The sequence below is a fragment of the Ursus americanus genome, chromosome 32 (assembly GCF_024610735.1).
Source record: "Ursus americanus isolate L20-20 chromosome 32, mUrsAme1.1.p, whole genome shotgun sequence".
In the NCBI taxonomy this organism is placed as follows: Eukaryota; Metazoa; Chordata; class Mammalia; order Carnivora; family Ursidae; genus Ursus; species Ursus americanus.
This window is the reverse complement of record NC_142158.1, coordinates 24,863,641-24,886,437: the sequence shown is the minus strand read 5'-3', so window position 1 is coordinate 24,886,437 and position 22,797 is coordinate 24,863,641. Positions and strand designations below refer to the sequence as shown.

The 22,797-nt window shown below is 38.1% G+C and overlaps 1 protein-coding gene and 1 long non-coding RNA gene across 5 annotated transcripts in view; one reads left to right on the top strand and one right to left on the bottom strand.

Moving 5' to 3' along the window:
- The window catches only part of LOC123791032 (uncharacterized), a 563,175-nt gene that overhangs the window by 37,732 nt on the left and 502,646 nt on the right, over positions 1-22,797 (bottom strand). The gene's annotated exons all lie outside the window — the stretch shown is intronic.
- Positions 13,395-22,690, top strand: PRL (prolactin). Its single transcript, XM_045795746.1, has 5 exons — positions 13,395-13,422; positions 15,760-15,941; positions 17,768-17,875; positions 20,133-20,312; positions 22,499-22,690. The coding sequence occupies exons 1-5, from the start codon at positions 13,395-13,397 to the stop codon at positions 22,688-22,690; spliced, it is 690 nt and encodes a 229-aa protein (XP_045651702.1).

Below are 22,797 nucleotides of genomic sequence, written 5' to 3'. Positions count from 1 at the left end.
CTCTCATTCATCAGTCTTTGCCCAGGCTAAATTCTTTCTCACTTCAGTCTTGAATTCCACTTATTTACAAAGGTCACTAGTTCATTATTCTTCTCCCCTTAAATCAGGTTCTCAATATACTTTTTCTAGTTCCAGGGGCAAAAAGGATATCAAAGTTTATTAAAACTTGATGACAACATGAAAGTTAGAGCAGACCTGACTGGAGCAGATTTTACAGGCATATTTTTTAATTCCCTTCTCAGAAACATTTTTATGATGAAATATTAAAAGTGAAGATATTTAAAACAAAGAAGAATATTAAAATACTTTAGATAAAAAGGGCATTTGCCTATCCTCTGATATCCTTTTTTATAAAAAGGAAAACAAACATTTTTAAAAATTCAATTGAAATTATTTTTTATCCAAGTTCAGCAACACTACTTTATATAAAATAGATCAGGGTTTATCTTATAACACCATGGGAATGTTTGTATTTCTCAGTGTGGGATATCAAAAGATGGACAGACAGACAGACAGATGGACAGAACATAAGCAAGTGAGCAGGAGACAACAGAAAGGAAGAAGAGTCAGCAAGGGAGAAAGAAGGTAGGGGGAAGGAAGGAAGGAAGGAAGGAAGGAAGGAAGGAAAGGAGAGGAAAGAAAGGAGAGAGGGAGGGGGAAAAAGGGAAGGAAGCAAAACCATACTTGAATATACTGAAGAACACCAAATGCAGGACATTTCTAGAGGACAGGCAATATTCAGAAGAAGGGAAGGACAAGGGTGATTTTCCTATATTACATGGCTTTTAACTTGAGGGAAGACTAATTGGGTGGCTAAAACTGTGTTGCAAATCCTACCACTCTTCTGGGCAGTTGAAGCCTCTTGCAAGTGAGTGGATAATTTCAGAAAGGGAAGACCTAGTGAAGAGGAGACCCAAATTCTGTGTATAAACCCTGTACAAACTTTTGGCTAACCTCTAGCAAATTTCAAGCAGCACAGGTAAGAATTAAAGAACTGAACTGAGGTTTAAACTGCCATCCAAGAAATGTAGATTGAAGTTTGAGTCTTATTAAATTAATTGCCAGCTAAAACAAGCAAGCAAACAAAACGCAATACTCTTCAATCACCTATATTGAAATCCAAACACAATATATAATTTACAATGAGTACAATATAAAATTGACAGGAGAAAATGAAGAAACAGGAAAATGTCACTTATTTTCAAAAGAAAAGTCAAGTAGCAGAGTTCAGTCTTGAGATGACTGAAGTATTTGAGCAAACAAGAATTTTAGAACAATTACTATTTCTAAAATGAGTAATATGAAGCTAAATTTGATCACAATGAATGAAAAGAATCTCAGCGGAGAAATAGAATTAAAAAGAAACAAATGAACTTCCCAGAAAAATACAATATCTTTTTTGACAGAGTCAGTAAACTTGAAGGTAGAACAATAGAAATTATCCAATGTGAAGAACAAAGGGAAAAAAAAAAGAAAAATAAACAGAGCCTAAGGGACCCATGGGACAATTTTAAAAAGTCCAATTGGTGTCTCAGAGGGCAAAAAGAATATGGGGCAAAAATATCTGAATAACAGCCAAACAGTTTTCAAGTTGGTGAAAATAATGAATGTGCAGATATAAGAGTTTCAGACACCAAAGCAGTGCAAATCCAAAGATTATCATGTCTAAGCGTATCATAGTCAAACTATTTGAAACCAAAAATAGACAAATCCCTGAAAGCAACAAGAAGAAACAATACATTAAACACAGGAGAACAATGATTAGTTAACATGTGACTTCTCATCTAAAATTATAGATGCTAGAAAACATTGGAATGCCATATTTCAACTGTTGAAAAATATGACTAAAATGTCATATTGGACAAAACTATTGTTCAAAAGTAAAGACAAAAAAGGACATTTTAAACTTTAAAAATGAGATGATTTTCATAAGCAAACTTGTAATATAAGAAGTGTTAAAAAAAATTTTCAGTCTAACAAGAAATGAGACAAGAGGTAAATTTAGATTTCTAGAAAGCAATGGAAAATACCAGAAATGGTATATTTCTGGATATATAGAGAATACTATTTCCTCTCTTAATTTCTATGTAATATGTTTAATGCAAATAATGTAACATTGTTTTGTGAGCTGTATCATGTATGGACATGTAACACATAGGACAACAATAGCATAGAGAATGGGGAGGGGAGTAAATGGACCTATATAATTTTAAGGTTTCTATATTTTATGTGGAATGAAACCCTGATGGTAACTAGCCTGTGAAAAGTTATAGATGCACACGTAATTGTTAGAGCAACTAGAAAAAAATTTATTATCAGAATGCCATAATAACTCATTTTCAAGACAGTAACTGTCACTTCAATCAAATCTAAGGAAGTAAATATATTTAGGCCCAATAGACTAATCATTGGCTTTACTCTCTTAGTAAAATACATTTTATGTTGTTTCTTTTCAATATATATAGTGTTTTTCATAATTGTGTTATATGCAGAAATTATAATAGTTCAAGGGGATCAGTAAAGCACTGATTTAGTCACAACAGCAACAAATTCCTAGTTTCATTTTGATTATTAAGAGAATTTTCTACCAACATTTCCCATAGAGCCATGTATGCAAATATTTATCACACAATTGTTTACATTGAGGGGGGAATAGATGTTATTTGGAAGAGTGGACAAGTAAATTATGTTAATACATTCAATGAAACATCGAAAGGAGTTAGAAATGACAGACTACATGTACACGTAGCAACTTGAATGCATCTTACAAAATATAACAATGAAAACAATGAACAAGACAAAGATTAGAATGAAATCTCGGAAATCATACCTTTGAGGTAAATGACAAATGTATTCTCACTCAACAATACACATCTTACAGGAACACATACAAAGTAATTCCTAGAAACATATTAGAATGATCGATTGTGGGGAAAGGGAAGTAAAGGGGGTGAACAAGGGGACAAGAAGAGAAAGATGGTGTATATAGATGTTAAATACAAAAATAATGGGAGTTAGCTATGCATTGAACAATAGTGATAATGTTCCCTGAAATAAATTACTCTACACTTTATCTAAGGCCTACTCAAAAAAAAAAAAAAAAAAAGGAACTGAATTTTCTGAACATTGCTTTCTTCTTTGCTTTCCATCGCTGGGTATCTAGGATTCACTCCCACACTAGTTTTATAACTTAAATTGATGAGAGGGTCTACGAAATTTCCATCAGACTGCACTGCGGTAACTGTCTGCAGTCAGAATTGAGAGCATTAAGCAGAATAGTTGCAGTGACCAGAGCATAGAGTGAGGTTTCAACACTTACCCATTCCTAAAACCAAATGAAATATGATTCACTGGTTTTAAAATTTTTTACTTGTACCTTTGTGCTAATGATCTAGGCCAGAAGTTAACAAACTATAGCTTGCAGGCCAAATGCAGCCAAACAAGCTGTTTTTGAACAGCTCATGAGCTAAGAATGTTATTTATATTTTAAAATGGTTATATAAGTACCTACATTATGTCCTTCGTTTTGTCTCTTGGCTAGCCAAGCAAAACATTTACTCTCTGGCTCTAAGAAAAAGTTTCCTAACCCCTAACCTAGATTCTGGAAAAAAATATTTCTAATATTGATTATTATCATTTTAAGCCACTAAAATTTGGGGTAATTTTTTGTAGCAATAAATAATCAGAACAGCTATTTATAGTCTCTTTCACTGAAGATTCAAAGAGTATTCTTAACATTATTCAACTTATCATTTAGTACTATACAGAGAGACCACTGACCCACATGTGTTATTTGATGTGATTTCATGATACCTTAACACGATACCGTCACTGAAGTCTGGCCACTGCTGACTGCAGAGCTTTATGAGCAGAATCAGGAACTTTCCCAAACCATGACATATCGTATTCATCAAATTTGGTTATAGAGCAATTATCTGTCACAATCATGTAGTATAGCCCCAGCAAGCCAGAAATGGAGTCAATAATAATTTGAAACTCCTTTTTCTTACTCAGTGATTTATGCATGAGTCTATATAACTCCTTAATAAACAATAACATATAATTTGTTCCAAGAAATAAGCATATGTCTTCATCCAGAATCTTGGAGTGTAGTCCCACATATCCCTTCCTGAAAAGAGAAGGCTTAAGATAGAAACTTGAAATTTGGGTCTGCAAAGAAAGCAGACAGCTTTAATGTCATCTTTTATGAACTGTGTGCTTAAATGTATCAATTGGGAGGGAGAATATATATAATAAAGCCTTTCATAATACTATAAAACAACATTTTTGGTTTTATGTTTGGGATGATAAAGTTTCCTTTGCTTGGAATGACATTGGAGTAAACTACCAGAAAAGACTTTTGAGATTTTTTTCCGACAAGGACAAACCCATGACATTTTCACAAAGCCTTTGGTCTTAACCTTGGAAATCTGTCTGCTTAGGATAAAGGCAGAGAAAATGAGCAGGAAAGCTCTAAAGGTGGGCTGCTATTATTAAATGCAAATATATTCATTAAGGAATTGGCCAAACAGGAAGGTATATTCCACTTTTAATGAATTTTTTAAACACACAAATATTCTGCAGGTGTGCGTTCATAATTTAATTAACCTTTGAAGGAAGCAGTGGGTATCGGTGTAAATGGGCCGGGGTGATAAAATGCTATCAGACCTACATTTTCACCTCTTATTTTATATACGTTATCAAAAAATTTTAAATGCATCAAAAGCGGACTTCTTTCCACTTTCATATCTTTGACCTTCCAGCAGTCACTGAAAGCCCCAATGACATCATTTTTATGGGATTCTTAATTTATGTCATAATTCCTAGGAATAACACATATAATAGAAATAACACATCTAATTTTAAGAAACATTTTCTAAAAACATTAAGACATGGATGAGAAATTAAAACATATTTTGCCCATAAATACATCTCGTGACCTACAGAGACACCGTGACAATCATCTGAGTGATTTAGAACCGATACACGTCTCCTGCCTCCCTCGCCGGCAAAAACTGAGCAAAAGCAACTTGTAAAATTTTAAGGTTAAAATATTCTAGTAACATTAATAAAATCTATTCATCACTGGACATGTTATAGGATTCTGATCCCAATACTAAAAATGGGTTACATTTTTCTAATCATCATTGTTTGAAAAGTAAAAATTATTAATGATTTTTCTAACAGTTGTGTCATCTCCAAAGCTTCGCAAACAATTGACTGTTTTTAACTAACTTGCTCACATGTAAACACAATTTTTAAAGTTCTCACCAAAAGTAGGACACACAGATCTACACAAACAAATGCAAAGAATACTTGTTGAAATTGTTGAAACACTAATGGGGAAAAAGACTTTGTGTCTTGACATCTGAGACTAAAGTTCTCTTTAAACTGAATCCTATTGATATTGCTTCATTTTTAATACTTCATTTATATAAACAAGAGTTTGGAAGATAGAGTTATTTCACATACTTATGTTCAAAACATATTCCCAGATGATAAAATATGTGTTTCTATGTACTTGATGGGATCTTAATGGGAAAGCTTTCTATAAACCAAACATGAAAACATTCTCAGAATCTCCTAGCTGTTTCCTATATATGCATCCATGATTTTCATTTATATAAATGGACATTATTTTCTGGCACAGCTGAAAGTAAAGACTATCTCTTATTCTGCAGTTTTTAACAGAAACTTAACAGCTTATATTCACTCTCTCTATGAAATTAATGTCCCTTTCTGGAAGAAACACCCTATTTCTCATCTATTAAGTTCATCGTATAAGGTAGGAGTACAAATGACCTAGAAAAGAGGCCCCTCAAATGCCACATCACCTATAATGGTAATAATAATATTGCTTCTCCCAAGTGGTCGACAGATAACCTTTTATTTTTTTTTTTAATCTACAAGAATTCTTTGACTTTCATTCTACTAATGATGTAGAAGTGACAAGTGAAAAAGTTAAATGAAGATTTTATGACACATGCAAGACTCCTATTAGTAAAAGAATTCTTAGAGACCAAAATGGCAGATAAACCAAAGACCAATTTGAAGTAGAAATAAAATTAATGGCTCTTCATTCCTTATCTACATAACTCATTAAGAAATATTTTAACAAACGTACTGTGGTATTTTTTTTTTTTTTTTGAACGTGACTAAGGATCACACTCAAATTCTATCTGACAGTGTCAGTGTTTCCTTAAAGGATTCAAAGTGTTTAAAACATTCTGTTTCTCTCTCCTCTCTCTCTGGGAACTCAATTACACTGGCATTTTTCCTTGAAGTAATGTGTTTCTCAATGTGTCTTCAAGGTCACATCTGCATCTCCTCAGCAAGACTTACTACCATCAGCCATGCAAGAGGCTGTGGGCACAAGTATGAATGTGGAAGGCAAGAAGAAATATGACCAGCATGGCAAGCAGGAGACCTGGAGCTCCAGTGATGACTCTGTAATTAAATATGCTTAATGCATTTTCTTTACCTCTGCAATGAGCGGTTTGGTTAGATGTATCTGAAGTGCCTCTGATCTCAAAAACTATGGTTTAGAAGTTGAGATTGTTCGGAAGGTGCCCTTCAGGATGACTAATCTTCCTGATGGAAAAACAGATTGCAACTGAAATGGACACAGGCAGGGGAAAATGGAGAAGCTATTAAAAGTATCCAGGTCAAGATAACCTGGGGAGAGGAGAAAAGAAAAACTTTTGGAAGTTAAGGAGGCAGAATAGTCGCAACCTAGGAACGGAGGGAGTGGGAGTCAAAGGAGACAAGAGAAAAGCAAACAAACACAACTCCGGGAGGTTAAGTGTGGGTGATCCAGAAGGCAGTAGTTTAAGAGAAAAGCTGAATAGTTACGGATTTTTAAAAAATTATTCAGCGTACTTTGGTTGAAGATGTATAAGTTGAAATGTGTGGCAGGTAAATGGCATCTCAGAGGAGAAGACAGGGTGGGAAGATAGTGTTGGGATCATCTTCATGGACATGACAGGTAGTCATGGCACGGAATGGGACAGTCAGTGGGAAATGACAGGCTGAATGCCCCAGAAACGACACAGCTAAGGACTCGGGGAGGTATTTTGATTCAGCAATGAAATAATCATTGGAGACTATTAAGAGAAAATAGAACAAAACAAACTGAACTACTTATATATTCTTCTTCCCATGTATTCTATTTTTTTTTAAATTGTTACATTTTCATTATGGCCGAGTATAATGTCATTTATTGGAGAGGTTTCATAGGTGTTTAAAACACACACACATTTGATCTCCTACAGTAGTATATTGATTAATTTCCCCTCACGTTTTCTTACTATATGCTTTATGTTTTGGATCATACTATTACATGCATAAAGACTGTCGATAGTCTCGTGTCCATTGCTGACTGTATGCAACATCACAAAGGATGGCCTTTTCACATTTTTGCCTCGACTTTAAACCTGCCTAGTAGTAATGTTGTCACCCCAGCAATCTTAAGTCATTTACCTGATGTGCTTTCTCTGTACTTCCCCCTTACCTTTTCTTAGTCACTTCATTTTAGGTCAGGGTTTCTCAACATTGGAGCTACTGACATTTTAGATGACATAATATTTGGTTTTGGGGCATCTGGGTGGCTCAGTCATTAAGCGTCTGCCTTTGGCTCAGGTCATGATCCCGGGGTCCTGGGATTGTGCCCCATGTTGGGCTCCCTGCTCAGCGGGGAGTCTGCTTCTCCCTCTCCCCCTCACCCTGCTTGTGTTCCCTCTCTTGCTGTCTATCAAATAAATAAATAAAATCTTTAAAAAATATGTTTGGTTTTGATGGCTGTGCTGAGTGTTGTAGAATATTTAGCAGCATTTCTGGACTCTACCCAGTCGATGTCAGGATCGCCCCCACCTTCCGTTATGACAATCAAAACTGTCTCCAGACATTGGCAAATGTGTGTCAGCTCGCAACTCCTCACCCTTCGAAAATCATTCTTTCCAATATATCACTTGTATCCAGCATCTAGTTGGCATTTGCCACCTTTAAAGAAACTGAGTCACGTTTTTTTTAATAATAATTTTTTATTATGTTATCTTAGTCACCATACAGTACATCCTTAGTTTTTGATGTAATGTTCCACGATTCATTATTTGCGTATAACACCCAGTGCTCCCTGCAATACGTGCCCTCCTTAATACCCATCACTGGCCTATCCCAATCCCCCATCCCCCTCCCCTCTGAAGCCCTCAGTTTGTTTCCCAGACTCCATAGTCAATTAGAATGGCAAAAATTGACAAGACAAGAAACAACAAATGTTGGAGAGGATGTGGAGAAAGGGGATCCCTCTTACACTGTTGGTGGGAATGCAAGTTGGTACAGCCACTTTGGAAAACAGTGTGGAGGTCCCTTAAAAAGTTAAAAATAGAGCTACCCTATGATCCAGCAATTGCACTACTGGGTATTTACCCCAAAGATACAGACATAGTGAAGAGAAGGGCCATATGCACCCCAATGTTCATAGCAGCATTGTCCACAATAGCTAAATTGCGGAAGGAGCCGAGATGCCATTCAACAGACGAATGGGATTAAGAAAAGGTGCTCCATATATACAATGGAATATTACTCAGCCATCGGAAAGAATGATTACCCAACATTTGTAGCAACACGGACAGGACTGGAGGAGATTATGCTAAGTGAAATAAGTCAAGCAGAGAAAGACAATTATCATATGGTTTCACTCATTTATGGAACATAAGAAATAGGGAGATCGGTAGGAGAAGGAAGGGAAGAATGAAGAGCGGATAAACAGAAGACTATGTTTTTCTTTTGAAAAATAACTTGTCCCATATTTTTGATGTTTGATCTTATTCTGACCTTTCCTTGTGTGTGTGTGTATGTGTGTCTGCTCATGTTCCCTATGCTTCTTATCTTTTGTTAAATAGAATGTCTTTTATTTCGTGTGCATGTGTGTATGCACCTGCTTGTGTGGTATTTCCTTTTTCTGAGTTAGAAGGCTTATAATCTATTCTCCACATTTTTAGTGGTTATAATTTTGCATCATCTGTTGATTCACTTCCTTTTTTAGAATATTAGTTTGATTTTATCTATTGATTCCCCACTCTAAGCCATGAAAGAAATAACATGCTCATCTGTCATCCTATTTTGGACAGCAGGTGTAATTTTGCTAGTTTTTTTCAGCTTACTTTTTTGCTCATTTTATTAGAATTAGGGAGAGCCAGAACTTTGCAATCTCATCTCAGAAGTCCTCATAATCGCTGTGTACCTTTACTTTCCCCCATAACTTAAAAGTGCATATATACGTACTGCTGTATATACATTTATACACACAAAAATATCTACCTATATACAGAATATAAACATATATAAAGAGTATAAAATGTGTGTGTGTGTATAGAGCATTTGGTCAATAGAACATTCCATCAATTAATTATTATTTATATCTCAACCCCACATGATAAAGGGTTTTGCTGAACAAATGTCACTTTAGTTACTCCCTAAGTATCAAAGCATATATTATGCTGGTAATACATTTTGTATTTAATGAATAAATTAAAGAAAAAGAGGGACAAGTCCCAGGTAAGCTATTTAACTCAAATTCCAGTAGAAAAATGTATTGTGGGATGATGGGTGTATAGACTAGAACTGAAGTCTATTAGTCCCTGTGAAGAAGCAGCCCTACTTCTTAGTCTGAATCCTTTCAATACACTGAAAATGATGAACCATGGAGGAAGGCAGAGATGACAGCTGTCGGGACATGTAGAGCCCTATGAGCGGTCACTCTATCGAAAGATTCTCTTCCGATCAGTACAGATTGGCTGCCCTGATCCCATGTGTCCTGACTCCTTCCGACTGCCCCAGTCCCTCCCCAAGGACCCTGACAGTCTCACCACAATTGAACAATTAAAGAATTAATGCCTGTCCGGGAGTACAGGCACCCTCAGGGACCCTGGTCTGTTGCTATAGCGTTCTGTTCGGTTTGGTGGTGCCCGTGCTAATTATAAAATTTAAAATTATCCCTGGAAGTAGCAATGGCTCAGAGTCCCACTTCCTATTAGACAATGACTCCATGAGTGTGTCCATATCTATATATAGATATATATCTCCCTGAAAGCGGGCATGCTTCAAATTCACTTTCCTTTTGATAAGATACACACACACACACACACACACACACACACACACTTAATATTGGAGTATGAAGAATCTTTTATAAGAAAAGTTATCATCTGCCCCACCTCGCATTAGCCTACAGCCAGTATGTGATGCTTTTCCTTGAACAAGTATAATCTTAAAGACTGAATCTGTGAAGTTTCCAGACACATCATCCTTAGAGCTGGCATTGTTCTATATCATGCATTAAAATTTGTCCCAAGGGACACGTTGTTTGGAACAAACATGTGACAAGAAACTCAGCATAAGCTAACACTGAGAATTCAAAGAATTAGAGCAGAGGACATGACTATTGTATCAGTGAAAAGAAATTACAGGAGAAATTTCCAAATGCTTCCATTATGGCTTTCTTATTTAAGGAGCAAATGCCCTCAAGACACTGCTAAGAGATTAAGAACTTGAGTTCTGGATTTACTTAAGAAAGCTGATGACCTGCAAAGCCCTGGCAGAGATAAGCGTTAAAGACAGGCACTTAGGGGAAAATATACATCGAAATATGCATGAAATTGAGGTTCACAGAGGATGTAGCAAAACCATTACTTTTGTTTATCTTGAAAACAGGGCAATTCAAGAAAGGACCATTGTGATTGATTCTTTTTCCAATATGCCCTTCACATTTTCAGTTACTTTATATCGAAAACAACATATAACCTCTCTGATCTTTTAGTCCAGGTTTTGGGAGATGGCTGTTGGGAATTCTTAAATCCATTAACAATACACCTTTTATCATTTACAACTTTCACTTTATTAAAGGCAATTCACTAGTATAAATTGCAATATCATTGTGATTGTTTTATCTGATGATTTTTAAACTTAATTTCTTTTATCTTTTAATAGTCCCCATATCTTGCAGTAGACAGCTTTCAAGCTTTGTGAAATATTTTTAATATTTTTGCATCATAAATGAGACAAGAAAAAATAGTATTATTCCAAATTTTAAATAAACAAAAGAAAATTCAAGGAAACTGCAAGCTCCATTCCTAATTAGTAAGAAAAGAAACCTGATGCTACTTAATGTTAAAAATTAGAATCATTTAGAAGAGATGACAAAATTGTTCATTAGTTTCAGGTACTAAAACTTTCATGGCAACTTGAACATCATTTCAGCTATTTATTCAGCTATTTGACAGAAGTCAGTTATCAGCTGCTTTTCCTAAGCCCCCAAATGGCAAACAAATGAAGTTTTGTAAATAAAAACAGACATGTCTATTCTCAGTGAATGTCTTTATTGTTCTAAATTAAGGGCAGGATTTGGTAAATGGAAAGATCTTTAAAAGAGTCACATACAAAAGTTAAGATGAAAGGTAGGTGACACAGATAGCGGAAAAATAGGACAACTATGCCTTTTTGCATTATTTAGATATTACAACATCCCATGAACTGGGGGGGAGGGGGACCACCCGTGAACAGCAAGGAAGCAAATGAGAGTTTCCAGGGAAACATGCCCCTCTTTGGAGTCAAATAAATCAACTGGCCTCCCAGAAAAAAACACAAATCAGGTGTTCTTAGATTGCTTTTTTCCTGGCTATCTACAAAAGTCACAACACCTTTAAATTTTAACATTATGTTGTCAGTTCTTATGGCAGATTTCCCTACTCTTAAGTTTCTACAAGAAGAGGGGAATGGAGGGCAGCATTAATTTCTGTACCATGGGGCACTGCTCTCTTAATAATTCAGACTTTCACTATCCAGAGGGAAAAAAATGAATACGTCATAGGGTCAATGAAATCCTGACCCAGCTTCAGACTGAGAGAGCCCATACATCACCACACTTGACGCGTGGGATGCAGAATCTAGTACCACTTACACTAAGGTGATTAGGAAGATGGTTTTTAAGGGAAGTTACTCTTCGTTAAGATTTCTAGGTCTCTATAACAGCACTTGGGAAATCGCTAAGGCACAACGGTGGCAGCAGCAACTATGGCATAAGCAAATGCCATGGAAAGGAATTATTTTAAAAATTACCTCACCTGTTGATTTACTAGGAGAGGCATATGGTGACCTTGAAGCTAAAGGTCACGGGCTGCTTGAGATGCAAGGACTCAAAAATTAGAGAAAGTCGTCAACAACCCAATTCTTATTCATTAAAATCATTTCATTTAGGAAATCTCTAACAGGCGGATGGAACTTTTGAGCCCATGAAGGATGAATTTTTGTCACCTTGGCCCTGGAGGGGTGCTGGGTCGGAGAAATAAAGTGATCATAAATGAGTGAAGTCTGTCCACCCTATCCTTGAGGAGAGTGCAAATTATTGCCTAGAATTTTGTTTTACTACCTCATATTCCAAGGGGGGTGTGTGTGTGTTCATCCTTGAAAACCACTAAGTTGCTTGCCCAGAATAAAGTCCCTAAGGTCAGGGGTGATTTCTTGTTCATGCCCAACCATGTTTGTTAAGTGATTCTTTTCCAAGTCTTCTTTATATCCCTCCTGATTCCTCGGGAAGCAATAATCCTTCCAGCATCTATTTGACTAATTACTTCAATATTCTTGACACTGAATCTCTCCAGGCCTCTGTTCTTTAATCTGTAAACTGGGGATGCTAACCTAAATTTAGATAAATGTTAAAGTCAAAAGAAATGAACCGATGAAACTATCCATTTTAAAACAAAGTACCATACGTACATGTCATTTTAAAAAGGGCGAAGCAGAATGTATAAAAGCAAGAAAAAGATGAGAGCAAACGTAACAAGAGCATGACAGAGGATCAAATGTCCTACTTTCTCCTTATTCTGTATTTCCTGATATTTCTCTGTGTCAGTTTTGAAACCTTGACTTCACCTGGCAATTCTGAACTGGGAAAAAAAAGAATGCCCGTTGCTAATACATGAAACACCTAAATGAAATATAATGCTATATTCAAGAACATGCAGAGAAACAAAAGTAAATTTTAAAGCAAATGACTTCTGTAGTGGTACGGGTCCTTTCACCCAAAATAGTCTCCAGATCTCACCTTCATCATTTCTCTCATTTCCTTTTGGGCTAATTAATCAAAATCCTTCCTAGAATGTTCATTTCTGGCCAGTATGTCTTCCTGAATATGAATAAGAAATAAAATACCATTTGATGTTTGAAATTATGGGGGTAATCTCAATGACGGAAATAGATGACTGGTAAAGGGGAAGGGAATGCCTGATTAAATATATTCATGAAGATGTCAAAGGCTTATAAAGCCAATATCTGGGAGAGAAAGCTGTTGGACGACCAGACCTTCCCTGGCGACTGTGTTTCTCGAAAGCATCACCACCATGGACAAAAAAGGGTGGTCGCTGAAAGGTATGTGCAACAACTCACAGATTTGTTGAATTATCAACACTCTTGAGGGGGTGGCACTAATTTGAAACTTTAGCTAATATTCTCTGAGCAAGAAATTTCAGGTTTATGGAGTTTAGAAGAACTATCTAGTCATTGCTCTGGAAAGCAATTGTACAAGGGCACAATAGAACACTCGTTCTCAAATGGAGATCCTCCTTCTTCCAGAGACAATTGGCTATTGTCTGAGATGTTTTTGGTTGCCTTAATTCGAAATGGGGGTGCTCCTGTTATCTAGTGGGTAAAACTCAGAGATGCTCAATGTACCACAACAGGACAGCTCCCAGAACAAGGAATGATCCAGCTCAAAATGCCAATAATGTCAAAGTTGAGAAACCCTGGCCTGGAATAAGACGATAAATGTCTATGGGTCCAATTTATTGCAACTCCAGAAGGTAGACGCTAACATTTTCTGGTTCCCAGGACTCTGACGTAAGTCAGCCTGGTGAAACTTTCAACTCTGAAGTCATAATATACAGACAATGATAGTAGAATTGTCTCTTATAATAATTGTCAACTGGGTTTAAGCCAAATGACATTTCAAAGAGAAAAACAGCCTGGTAATAATTAACCATCTTTACTTTCTTGGTTGACATTTGCAAGAAAAAGAAATTAGCAACAACCATAAAATTCATTTTATGAAATGAAGAACAAAAACATTTATCTATTTTATCTCCTCTTAGACTGTGAGAATCCTTCAGATGATAAATGTACAGATAAATGTAGTCAGAGTTAAATAATATCTATGAAGTTATGAATTTCCTGGAACTCATATTCCAATTTCTCGACCTGTAGCACACTTTTTTTTTTTTTTTTACATCTGTAGATAAAATATCCATTCAGCTAAATAAACTTTTTGGAAATATAATGTTTTTGAAAAATTAAAAGTCTGGTATACGACTCACCTCACAACATTTTTATCTTTCATTTTGCAGCTGAAAGGTTGTGAGTTACATTCTCTATTAACAAAAAATTTTAGATATTTTTAGGTATGTAGGTTTAGGAAGTTTTTCACACATAAATCTTTAGCACTTGCCTTGTGTCATCTTAGACATTTCCAATTACATTCATTGACGTTTCCACAGAAGTTTGGTTTTCCGATAAATACATTTCTATATCAGATATTCTTTTGGAGTAGTTTCATTGATGCTAATAAGTGATTTTAATAGATGCTTTCCTCTTGAAAGTGTAAATGACTGCTATGTCAGAGGTCCATATCTGCCCATCTAATCACGGTGAGATATCACAATGATAATTAAATCATCTCTGATAATGGTCCAAGATTTTAAGAGGGGGTGTTTTGTAGCTGGAACTGAAGAAAGGAATCAAATCAGCTTCCTAGGGCCATTGTGAGAGCACATTAAAGGCAAAGTACTGTTCTCGCCAAGTAATGGCAGTGACTCCCCAAGCACGGAGTCATCACGGCCTCTCCTGTGGCCTTTGTGACCCGGGTGCTGCCTGGGTGCCCACAGGTGTGTGTGACGTCACAGGACACAGAGTGATAATGGTGGTGTCCAGCCTCCTCCGCCGGCTAATAATAGGACTGGAGGAGAATCACTTAACCTCTCTAAGCCTTCTGCTTCATCAGTGTAATTTGATGATAATAATGAAGGCCGAAGCACTCACAAGGTTACTGGGAAACACACATTAAAAAAAAAAAAGAAAGAAAGAAAGAAAAGCAAAACCTTTGGCAAGGTGCCAAGCAATCGCATAGGGTTATTAAGGTCAGTTAATGGATCTAGGCCATAGTATCGTTTTGTGTTAGAGTCTCTTCATACTCCGTATTAGGCATTGTCAATCATATTTATTTCGATCAGGGATGAAAGTAAAACAAATAGGTCTACCATGTGCCACTTGCCATTTCAGGGTCTGAAATGCAGGTAGTAGTCAACACGGAGTTAAAAAAATTACAGACGCCTAGAGGGCCCAGCTGCTGGAGATCTGCAGAAACTCCCAAGATGTTAAACTAACTTAAAAGAATGACTTAAACACCCTGGGTCAGAGTTAATTTAAGCTCCGAATGTTTGCGGAGTACGGGAGCTCTCCTGGGAGCAATACCAAAATGCAGGGAGTAACCCGCTTCTCCAACTATGTATCTGTGCAAATATAATTACATATCTAAATTTACACAGCGGGAGGTGTTGGCTTCTCCCCACCCCAGCTAGCACAGTATCATAGTACCAAATCAAGCGGAGGGCAGGGGTGTGGAGGGGAGAGAAGGCTTCCCTGGCACAATTACTTTTGATAACCTCCGCTGAACAGATCGCCTCAGAGTGGCTGGTGTTTCTTCTGTTTGAGTAGGGTCTCTCCTGCCCCTGCTGCTGCTGGTGTCGGACCTGCTCCTGTGCCAGAGCGTGGCCTCCCTGCCCATCTGTCCCACCGGGGCTGTCAACTGCCAGGTGTCCCTCCGAGACCTGTTTGACCGCGCGGTCATTCTGTCTCACTACATCCATAACCTCTCCTCGGAGATGTTCAACGAATTTGTAAGTACCGCGCCTTCTTGCTTCTTCCCGTGAATGAGGGGGCTATCCCACACTTGAGACAAGAAAGCTGCTGGGGCCAAATCTCAAATAACACACTGTTTAGGTAAAAGAGCCATTGGCTCATAAACTGGGGGACAAGAAGAAAGGGACAGTTTCATGAAACCTCAAAGATTCTCAAAGAGTATAATCACTCCTTAAAATTTGTCCTTTAATTCATTTTCTTTAAAAAAAATTTCCAACAAATTTTAAGTGCCTGTATCAGCCAGCTGGGGCTGCCATAACAAAATTCCATAGCGTGCGTGGCTTCAACAGAAATGTACTTCGGACAGTTCCAGAGGCTGGAAGTCTGAGATCAGGGTGCCAGCCTGGTCAGTTCTGATAAGGGCACACATCTTCCCATCTTGCCTTTTCCCTGTCCTCATGGTGGTGGAGGGTGGGGGTGGGGGGATTCTCTGGTGTCTCATCTTGTAAGGACACTCATCCTACTGGATCAGGGCTCTACCCTTATGACCTCATTTAACCTTCCTTACCTCCATAAAGGCCCTATCTTCAAATACAGTGCACTTGGGGTCAAGACTTCAACATAGGAATTTTGGGAAAACACAACCAATCACTCCATAACAATACCCAGCATAAAGCCCTTTTGGGTGGAGCTTGAGTAAACGGAAGCATGCTGAGTTCTTGTCCTTGTGTGTGGGTACATGATACCTAATAAATGAGAATCACACTGCCTAGAATGGAGTTAATCCAAGAAAGTTAAACTAAGCTGAATCCAAGTCAGGAAAACAAATAATAATAGCTCTTCTGAAACCCAAAAAGGCTATAAATGATTGTTCTAAGATGTCCAGTGTATAGATTTAGAACCAGAATTGAAGGGTTGCTTTAGAATTGGAAACAATATTCTCCTTCTGATTACGGTACTTTGACAGTTGTAGCTTAACTCTTTTAGGTCAACCAAGGAGCAGACTGTGTATGAGCGGTTCAATAAATCAAAGGGTCCCCATAAGGAACAAGGCTCAACGTTTGTAATAAGCACACATTCCATAGTTCTCTGTACTCACTGGGTTTTCTTTCATCTTCCACTTTTGACTGTCATTCCTGTGGCTTTCACATCTTCCTGGTAATCTCCTTAGATTTTCACAGTTTTTGGTAGAGATTAGCGTTATGTCAGGGCCTTAGCAAGTTGTTGTTTTTGTTGTTGTTGTTGTGTGTATTAATTCTGAGTCCACTGATTAATATTTCCTAAAATTTTATACCAATTTCTTTGACTTACCATTTTGCAACAATTAACAAAATTGCATTATGCATCTATGATGAACATGGGAAAGCACAGGTATGTGGATTCAGATGTTGGTCAAAGAAAAGTTATAATTTTAGAACGTGTATTAGAGGAGCATATTGGCTTGGATCCCCAGTAAACAAAATATTAAATGGCAAAATATAGGTAAATATGCTGTAGGACATTGGTTCAAATACTAAAGAAAGAGGATACTTAACAAAATATTTAATGTTCCTATTTTTGGTATTTTTAGTGCTTGCTTTCCAAATAGTTACTTGTGGAAAGGGTAAAATTAAACAAGGGAATCAAAAAAAGGGAAGAGGTTGGCATATGGAAAAGAAAGATTAAAAAATGCATTGATAGAGAAAATAAAAATAAAATGCAGGGAAAGGCGCCTTTCTCAATTCTTTGGTTTCCGTTTTTTATGTAATTCTCATTTTAAAAAAAAGATCATACATTTATCAAGCGTGTTAATATTCTGGTAATGGGCTCATTTAACCAATGCTCAAACAGCTGTAACTAATTAAACTTGCTTGCTCACTTTTAGGATAAAAGGTATGCCCAAGGCCGGGGGTTCATTACCAAGGCCATCAACAGCTGTCACACTTCCTCCCTCTCTACCCCTGAAGACAAGGAGCAAGCCCAGCAGATCCATGTGAGTCTTCTATCCCGGTTTCTCACCAATACCACTGGGGCAGTACACTAGTGTCATCATGTCACAGATTATCAGAAGTACTGCGTTAGGTAATGCTAACTGCACATGCAGAGAAATATGGAGGAAGAGCAAGGAAATCAGAGAGAAATGACAGTGTGTAACTGATGAAGCATCAGTAAAACCAAATGCATACTAAAGATTGTAGCAGTGAAATAAATCTCTAAGTTGTTCATGCAAACAACATTATTTTAGTCAATGGCTTGGACCCAGGATTGCATATGTTATACCGTATGAAAGCCTGAACTGAATTGGACTTCATGTATAAAGTGGAAGGTTTGCAAAATTCACGCATAGGGAAGACACGCAAATGCAGTTGCACTGATCACGTGAAAGCCTCGGCTCCTCCGTTGGCAGCATTTACATTCCTGAGCACCGCGCCTGGTGAGCCGTCTCCGCCAGACTTTGAAGGCTCTCCTGATGCTACTTCTACTTCTCTGACACCTGCTTCTCTCTGCATCCTTCCCTGACTCCTCCACCACCTGTCACTTCTGAATTATAAGTCTTCCCCAAATCAGGTCCTGTAAAACACTATGTTTTGTTTCTCGTGGCTACAATGATTGCCTCTGTTCTGAGGACCACAAAGTCTGCATAGGAAGCCCCAGTCATTTATCCCCATTTTTTTGGCATAATAATCTCCCCTTTCTGATTCCCTGATACATGCACCACCTTAACATGACTTAAAATAAGCATCTTCATATATATGCCCCCATAAATGTAATCTGCTTTCCTTTTACCACTTTGATAATGGGTACCAGCATTCTTTCTGTCTGCTAAGCTCGTTAATAGTACTGATGATAATGATGATAATAATGATGATAAAATGAAGGGAAAGAGTGAAGAAGGATGAGGAGGAGTTAAAATGTATTGAGAGCCACTCCCTTGCCAGACACTTCACCACGCAACGTACATGCTTTACTGTAGTTGAGCCTCACAAAAAAATCCTAGGACTCCAGGCATTGCTATTACACTTGCTGAGATGAGGAAACTGACGCTTGCACAGGTTTGTGGAATCTGGAGTCGCAACGGAGTGGCAAGCCGTGAGTCTGGGCTTCATCCAATTCCAAGCCCTCACCCTTACTCGTTATGCTCCAACTAGCACAAGTAGACGGCCACTGGCGGCTAACACCTCCTTCCCTTCATATCCTGGGACATGTTTCCATCACCACATCCGTTGGCTTCTTCCCTACTCTTCACTTCCTTTACCCTAGACTAGTTCACAGACCTCAGGAAAGCAAGCCTTTTAAATCAGAGACGAGCAGTTCCTAAGAGTTTCATGTGCCACCCTGACAGGTGGGAAATAGGGCGCAGACTTCCCTGGTAAGTTCCACTGATGCCGTTCCCACTACCGGCATAGCATCATTTTATTCACCTGCTCAGCTCAACAGAAGAGACCTGCTCTGGTCGCAGCACAGAGATGGGGGTTGGTACAGGCTGAGGAGAACATATTCATGAGTTCCATGCCTTCGTCACTGGCTCTTTGTTCTACTATCATAAAATAAAAACTACAAATCACAAGTGAATCCATTAAAGAATGATTTGACTCATGAATATGAATGTGTCCTTGGACGAACGTGATGTTGGCCCTTTGTCACTGGCACCCGTGGACTCTGTCTTTCCTGAGTCAGGTACTAGAGGCACATACTGAGTGCCAACAAAACTCCTTTCGGACAAGCAAAGCTGTCAAATAGAAGAGAACTCACTGAGGGGGGGAACGGATGGTAGAACTTCCGAGGAAGACAAAATTCCTCCTGCTATAAACTAGAATTCTCATTAGATGAAGTAAGTTATTCAAATAAGCCAGTTTATTTTTTTTCTATTTTAGCAAAGTTTAAGCCAATAGCTTAAACTTTTTTATTTTTACTTTAACCACTACAAAAGATTTACATATACATAGGAATAACAAAGAGATCATTTAGGTCAGTCTCTCAGAGCAGAAAAATCACAAGTAACTAAACCCACTGTGTTATGCTTTCTTTAAATTTTATTGATTTATTTGAGACAGAGCACGAACTGGGGGAAGGAGCAGAGGGAGAGGGAGAAGCAGACTCCCCACTGAGCAGGGAGCCTGATGCGAGGCTCGATCCCAGGACCCTGAGATCATGACCTGAGCTGAAGACAGATGCTTCACCCATTAAGCCACCCAGGTGCCCCCTGTGTTATGCTTTTTTAAATGTGATTGTTTTATATGGTCACTTAGCACGAAGACCTTCTGAACCTGATACTCAGAGTGCTACGCTCGTGGAATGACCCCCTGTACCATCTAGTCACAGAAGTACGGGGTATGCAAGAAGCCCCAGATTCGATTCTGTCCAGAGCCATAGAGATTGAGGAACAAAACAGAAGACTTCTAGAGGGTATGGAGAAGATAGTTGGCCAGGTGAGCATCCTCCTGACACTTCTTTGTTTTCCTCATTGATGAACAAGGTGACCTCCACGGTGAGAAGCAAGTTCCGAAATACCTTGCTTTGCAAGAACAAAATGTAGCCATTTCCTATCCCAGGCTGCTATTAAATAAAGCAAGATTCTAGTAATTCATACTGGTAGATCTTATTGTAAGTGAATCTTAAGATGTGGTAGGTGACAGGTGCAGCCTTCACTACAGGACACACACATCCACCAAAGGCTTGCCCCTTCCTGGGGACCGAGGTTTATAATATTTTCCAGGAAAAGAACACTGGAGAATGGAATCTGCAAGATAAACATTTTTCTCAAAGTATCCCAGGACACCTGCTACTGAAATTCTGCTCATGTTCTTTCTCTTTTCTCCCCACACCAAAGGATGACAGTGGGAAGGGAGAAAAGAGAAAATCAAAATCAGATGAGATGGTATTTCTTGCCACTACTCGAACCCCACCCCTGCTGGACATATTTGTCGAAAAGAGAAGAGATTGTCAGAGATTGAAAAGATGAGGTCAGATTTCAGCAGGTCACAAAAGAAGGGAGTGTATCTTTTCTGAAATTCTTTATTTTGTCATTTGCAGAAAGTGGTCTCATTCTAAATTTTATGTTTTCTTTTTTTGGAGGGGGGGGTTCCAAAATCAACACTCATAACATTACATCTAATCTCCCCCAAATAATGTCATATTTACACTGAATTAATATTTATAATATAGATCTCCAATCAGCTGGGATAATCTCAGCACAAGTCAGGTAACATCCAAACAGCTTTAAGAAGTTCTTAGAAATGATGTGTCATCTAAAGAAAAAGATAGAATTGTAAGAGTAACAGGAGTGGTTTTTCACTTCCCTTACTCAGTACAAAGTACATGTTATCATGTGTCCTTTTTGTCACATTCATGGGAGAAGAATATATCCAACACAGATACAAAGCACATTTCCACTGTGAGACACGTATAAACACTTAGACTTTCAAGTTATTTTCTTCATTACTGTCAGCTTACTTTCTGAGGTCACTAATTTGTCCTAGAGTACTTCATTTGGTTCTTGTTTGTTTGTTTTTGCCACTTATTTATTCTTATACCATTGTCCCATGCATAGTAAATTTCATCTTAGGGCCCAAGCACCAAAAATAAACATAAAGCAAGGCAACAAATACACACATTCTTACTCTGTAGGAGACAGCTCAGCAGATCAGAGTCTACAATTATCCCACATTTGTACCCAGTAGCTCTCAAAGCAGTTGACGGGCCTACTTCCCAAGCTGCCTACTCGGTCTCTCAGTCCTCTGGGGATTCCCAGCTTGCAAAGGCTGGGGGAGCAGAGGTCAGGGTGCCCCTCCCTCACATCCCTTAGCATCCTTCTGTTTTCACTGTCATGCTTCCCAGCCTACCACCCACCCCTCACCACTGAGGGGTCACTGCTAGCACCCCCACTCTTTCTCATAGGCACTATCCTCTCCTACCCCAGAGATCTCAAAACAAAGCTCCTATTGCTCGTAGACATTTGAAGGTTAATGGTCCTGGGTATATTATGGAAGTCTCCTGACTTTTTCAGATCTTTGTGATAGATGTCACTAGTTGACCTGCATCTCAGACCATCAGGTGTAATGCTTATCATTTCTGAGGTCTTTCGTACATATACTACATGGAGAAAAGAATCAGTTTGAAGCAGGAAACAGATAAATGTAATTATGCTGAACTATCAGAAGAAATATGGTACAAACAACACATCAGAGACAAGATTCAGGATATGAAATAGATCCCTCGAGTAAGAGAACTGAGACTTGCTCTTCTATTGTCCCTTGGTCACATTCACATATATATATATATATATATATATACATGTGGCCCATAAATACATAAACATATGGCACAACTATACTGCAACTAACTCTCTCTCAATATATAGCAACTTTGTGGTTCTCTATTTACTCCAATGCACACATACTTCATCTGTGATCACATACATGTTAGGACACTTACACTTGAGTTCTGCTTCTAGTTTTTAGACCATTAATAGATTTCTGATACACTGGCTCAGTAATCCATGCCTCTATCTAGAGAGCTTTACCATGCCTCTTGCCCAAATCTTAATTTGACAATTAGAAGGAACAAAGATAAGCAAATACTAATATTACTAAGTCACTATCGTTTTGGTGTTTAGGTTCATCCTGGAGTCAGAGAAAATGAGGTCTACTCGGTCTGGTCAGGACTTCCATCCCTTCAGATGGCCGATGAAGACACACGCCTTTTTGCTTTTTATAACCTGCTCCACTGCCTACGCAGGGATTCACATAAGATTGACAATTATCTCAAGCTCCTGAAGTGCCGCATCGTCTACGACAGCAACTGCTAAGCCCACATCCATCCCATCTATTTCTGGGAAGGTTCTTAATGATCCGTCCCACAGCAAGCTCCTCTCAGCTTTATAGCTTTTTAATGCATGCTTGGGTATAATGGGTC

Excerpts from the sequence above, each read along its gene's own strand:
- PRL (XM_045795746.1), top strand. The coding sequence starts at position 13,395 with ATGGACAAAAAAGGGTGGTCGCTGAAAG. Across the intron at positions 17,876-20,132 it reads AGCAAGCCCAGCAGATCCAT|CACGAAGACCTTCTGAACCT; the intron begins GTGAGTCTTCTA and ends ATGGTCACTTAG. Across the intron at positions 20,313-22,498 it reads TGGAGAAGATAGTTGGCCAG|GTTCATCCTGGAGTCAGAGA; the intron begins GTGAGCATCCTC and ends TTTGGTGTTTAG.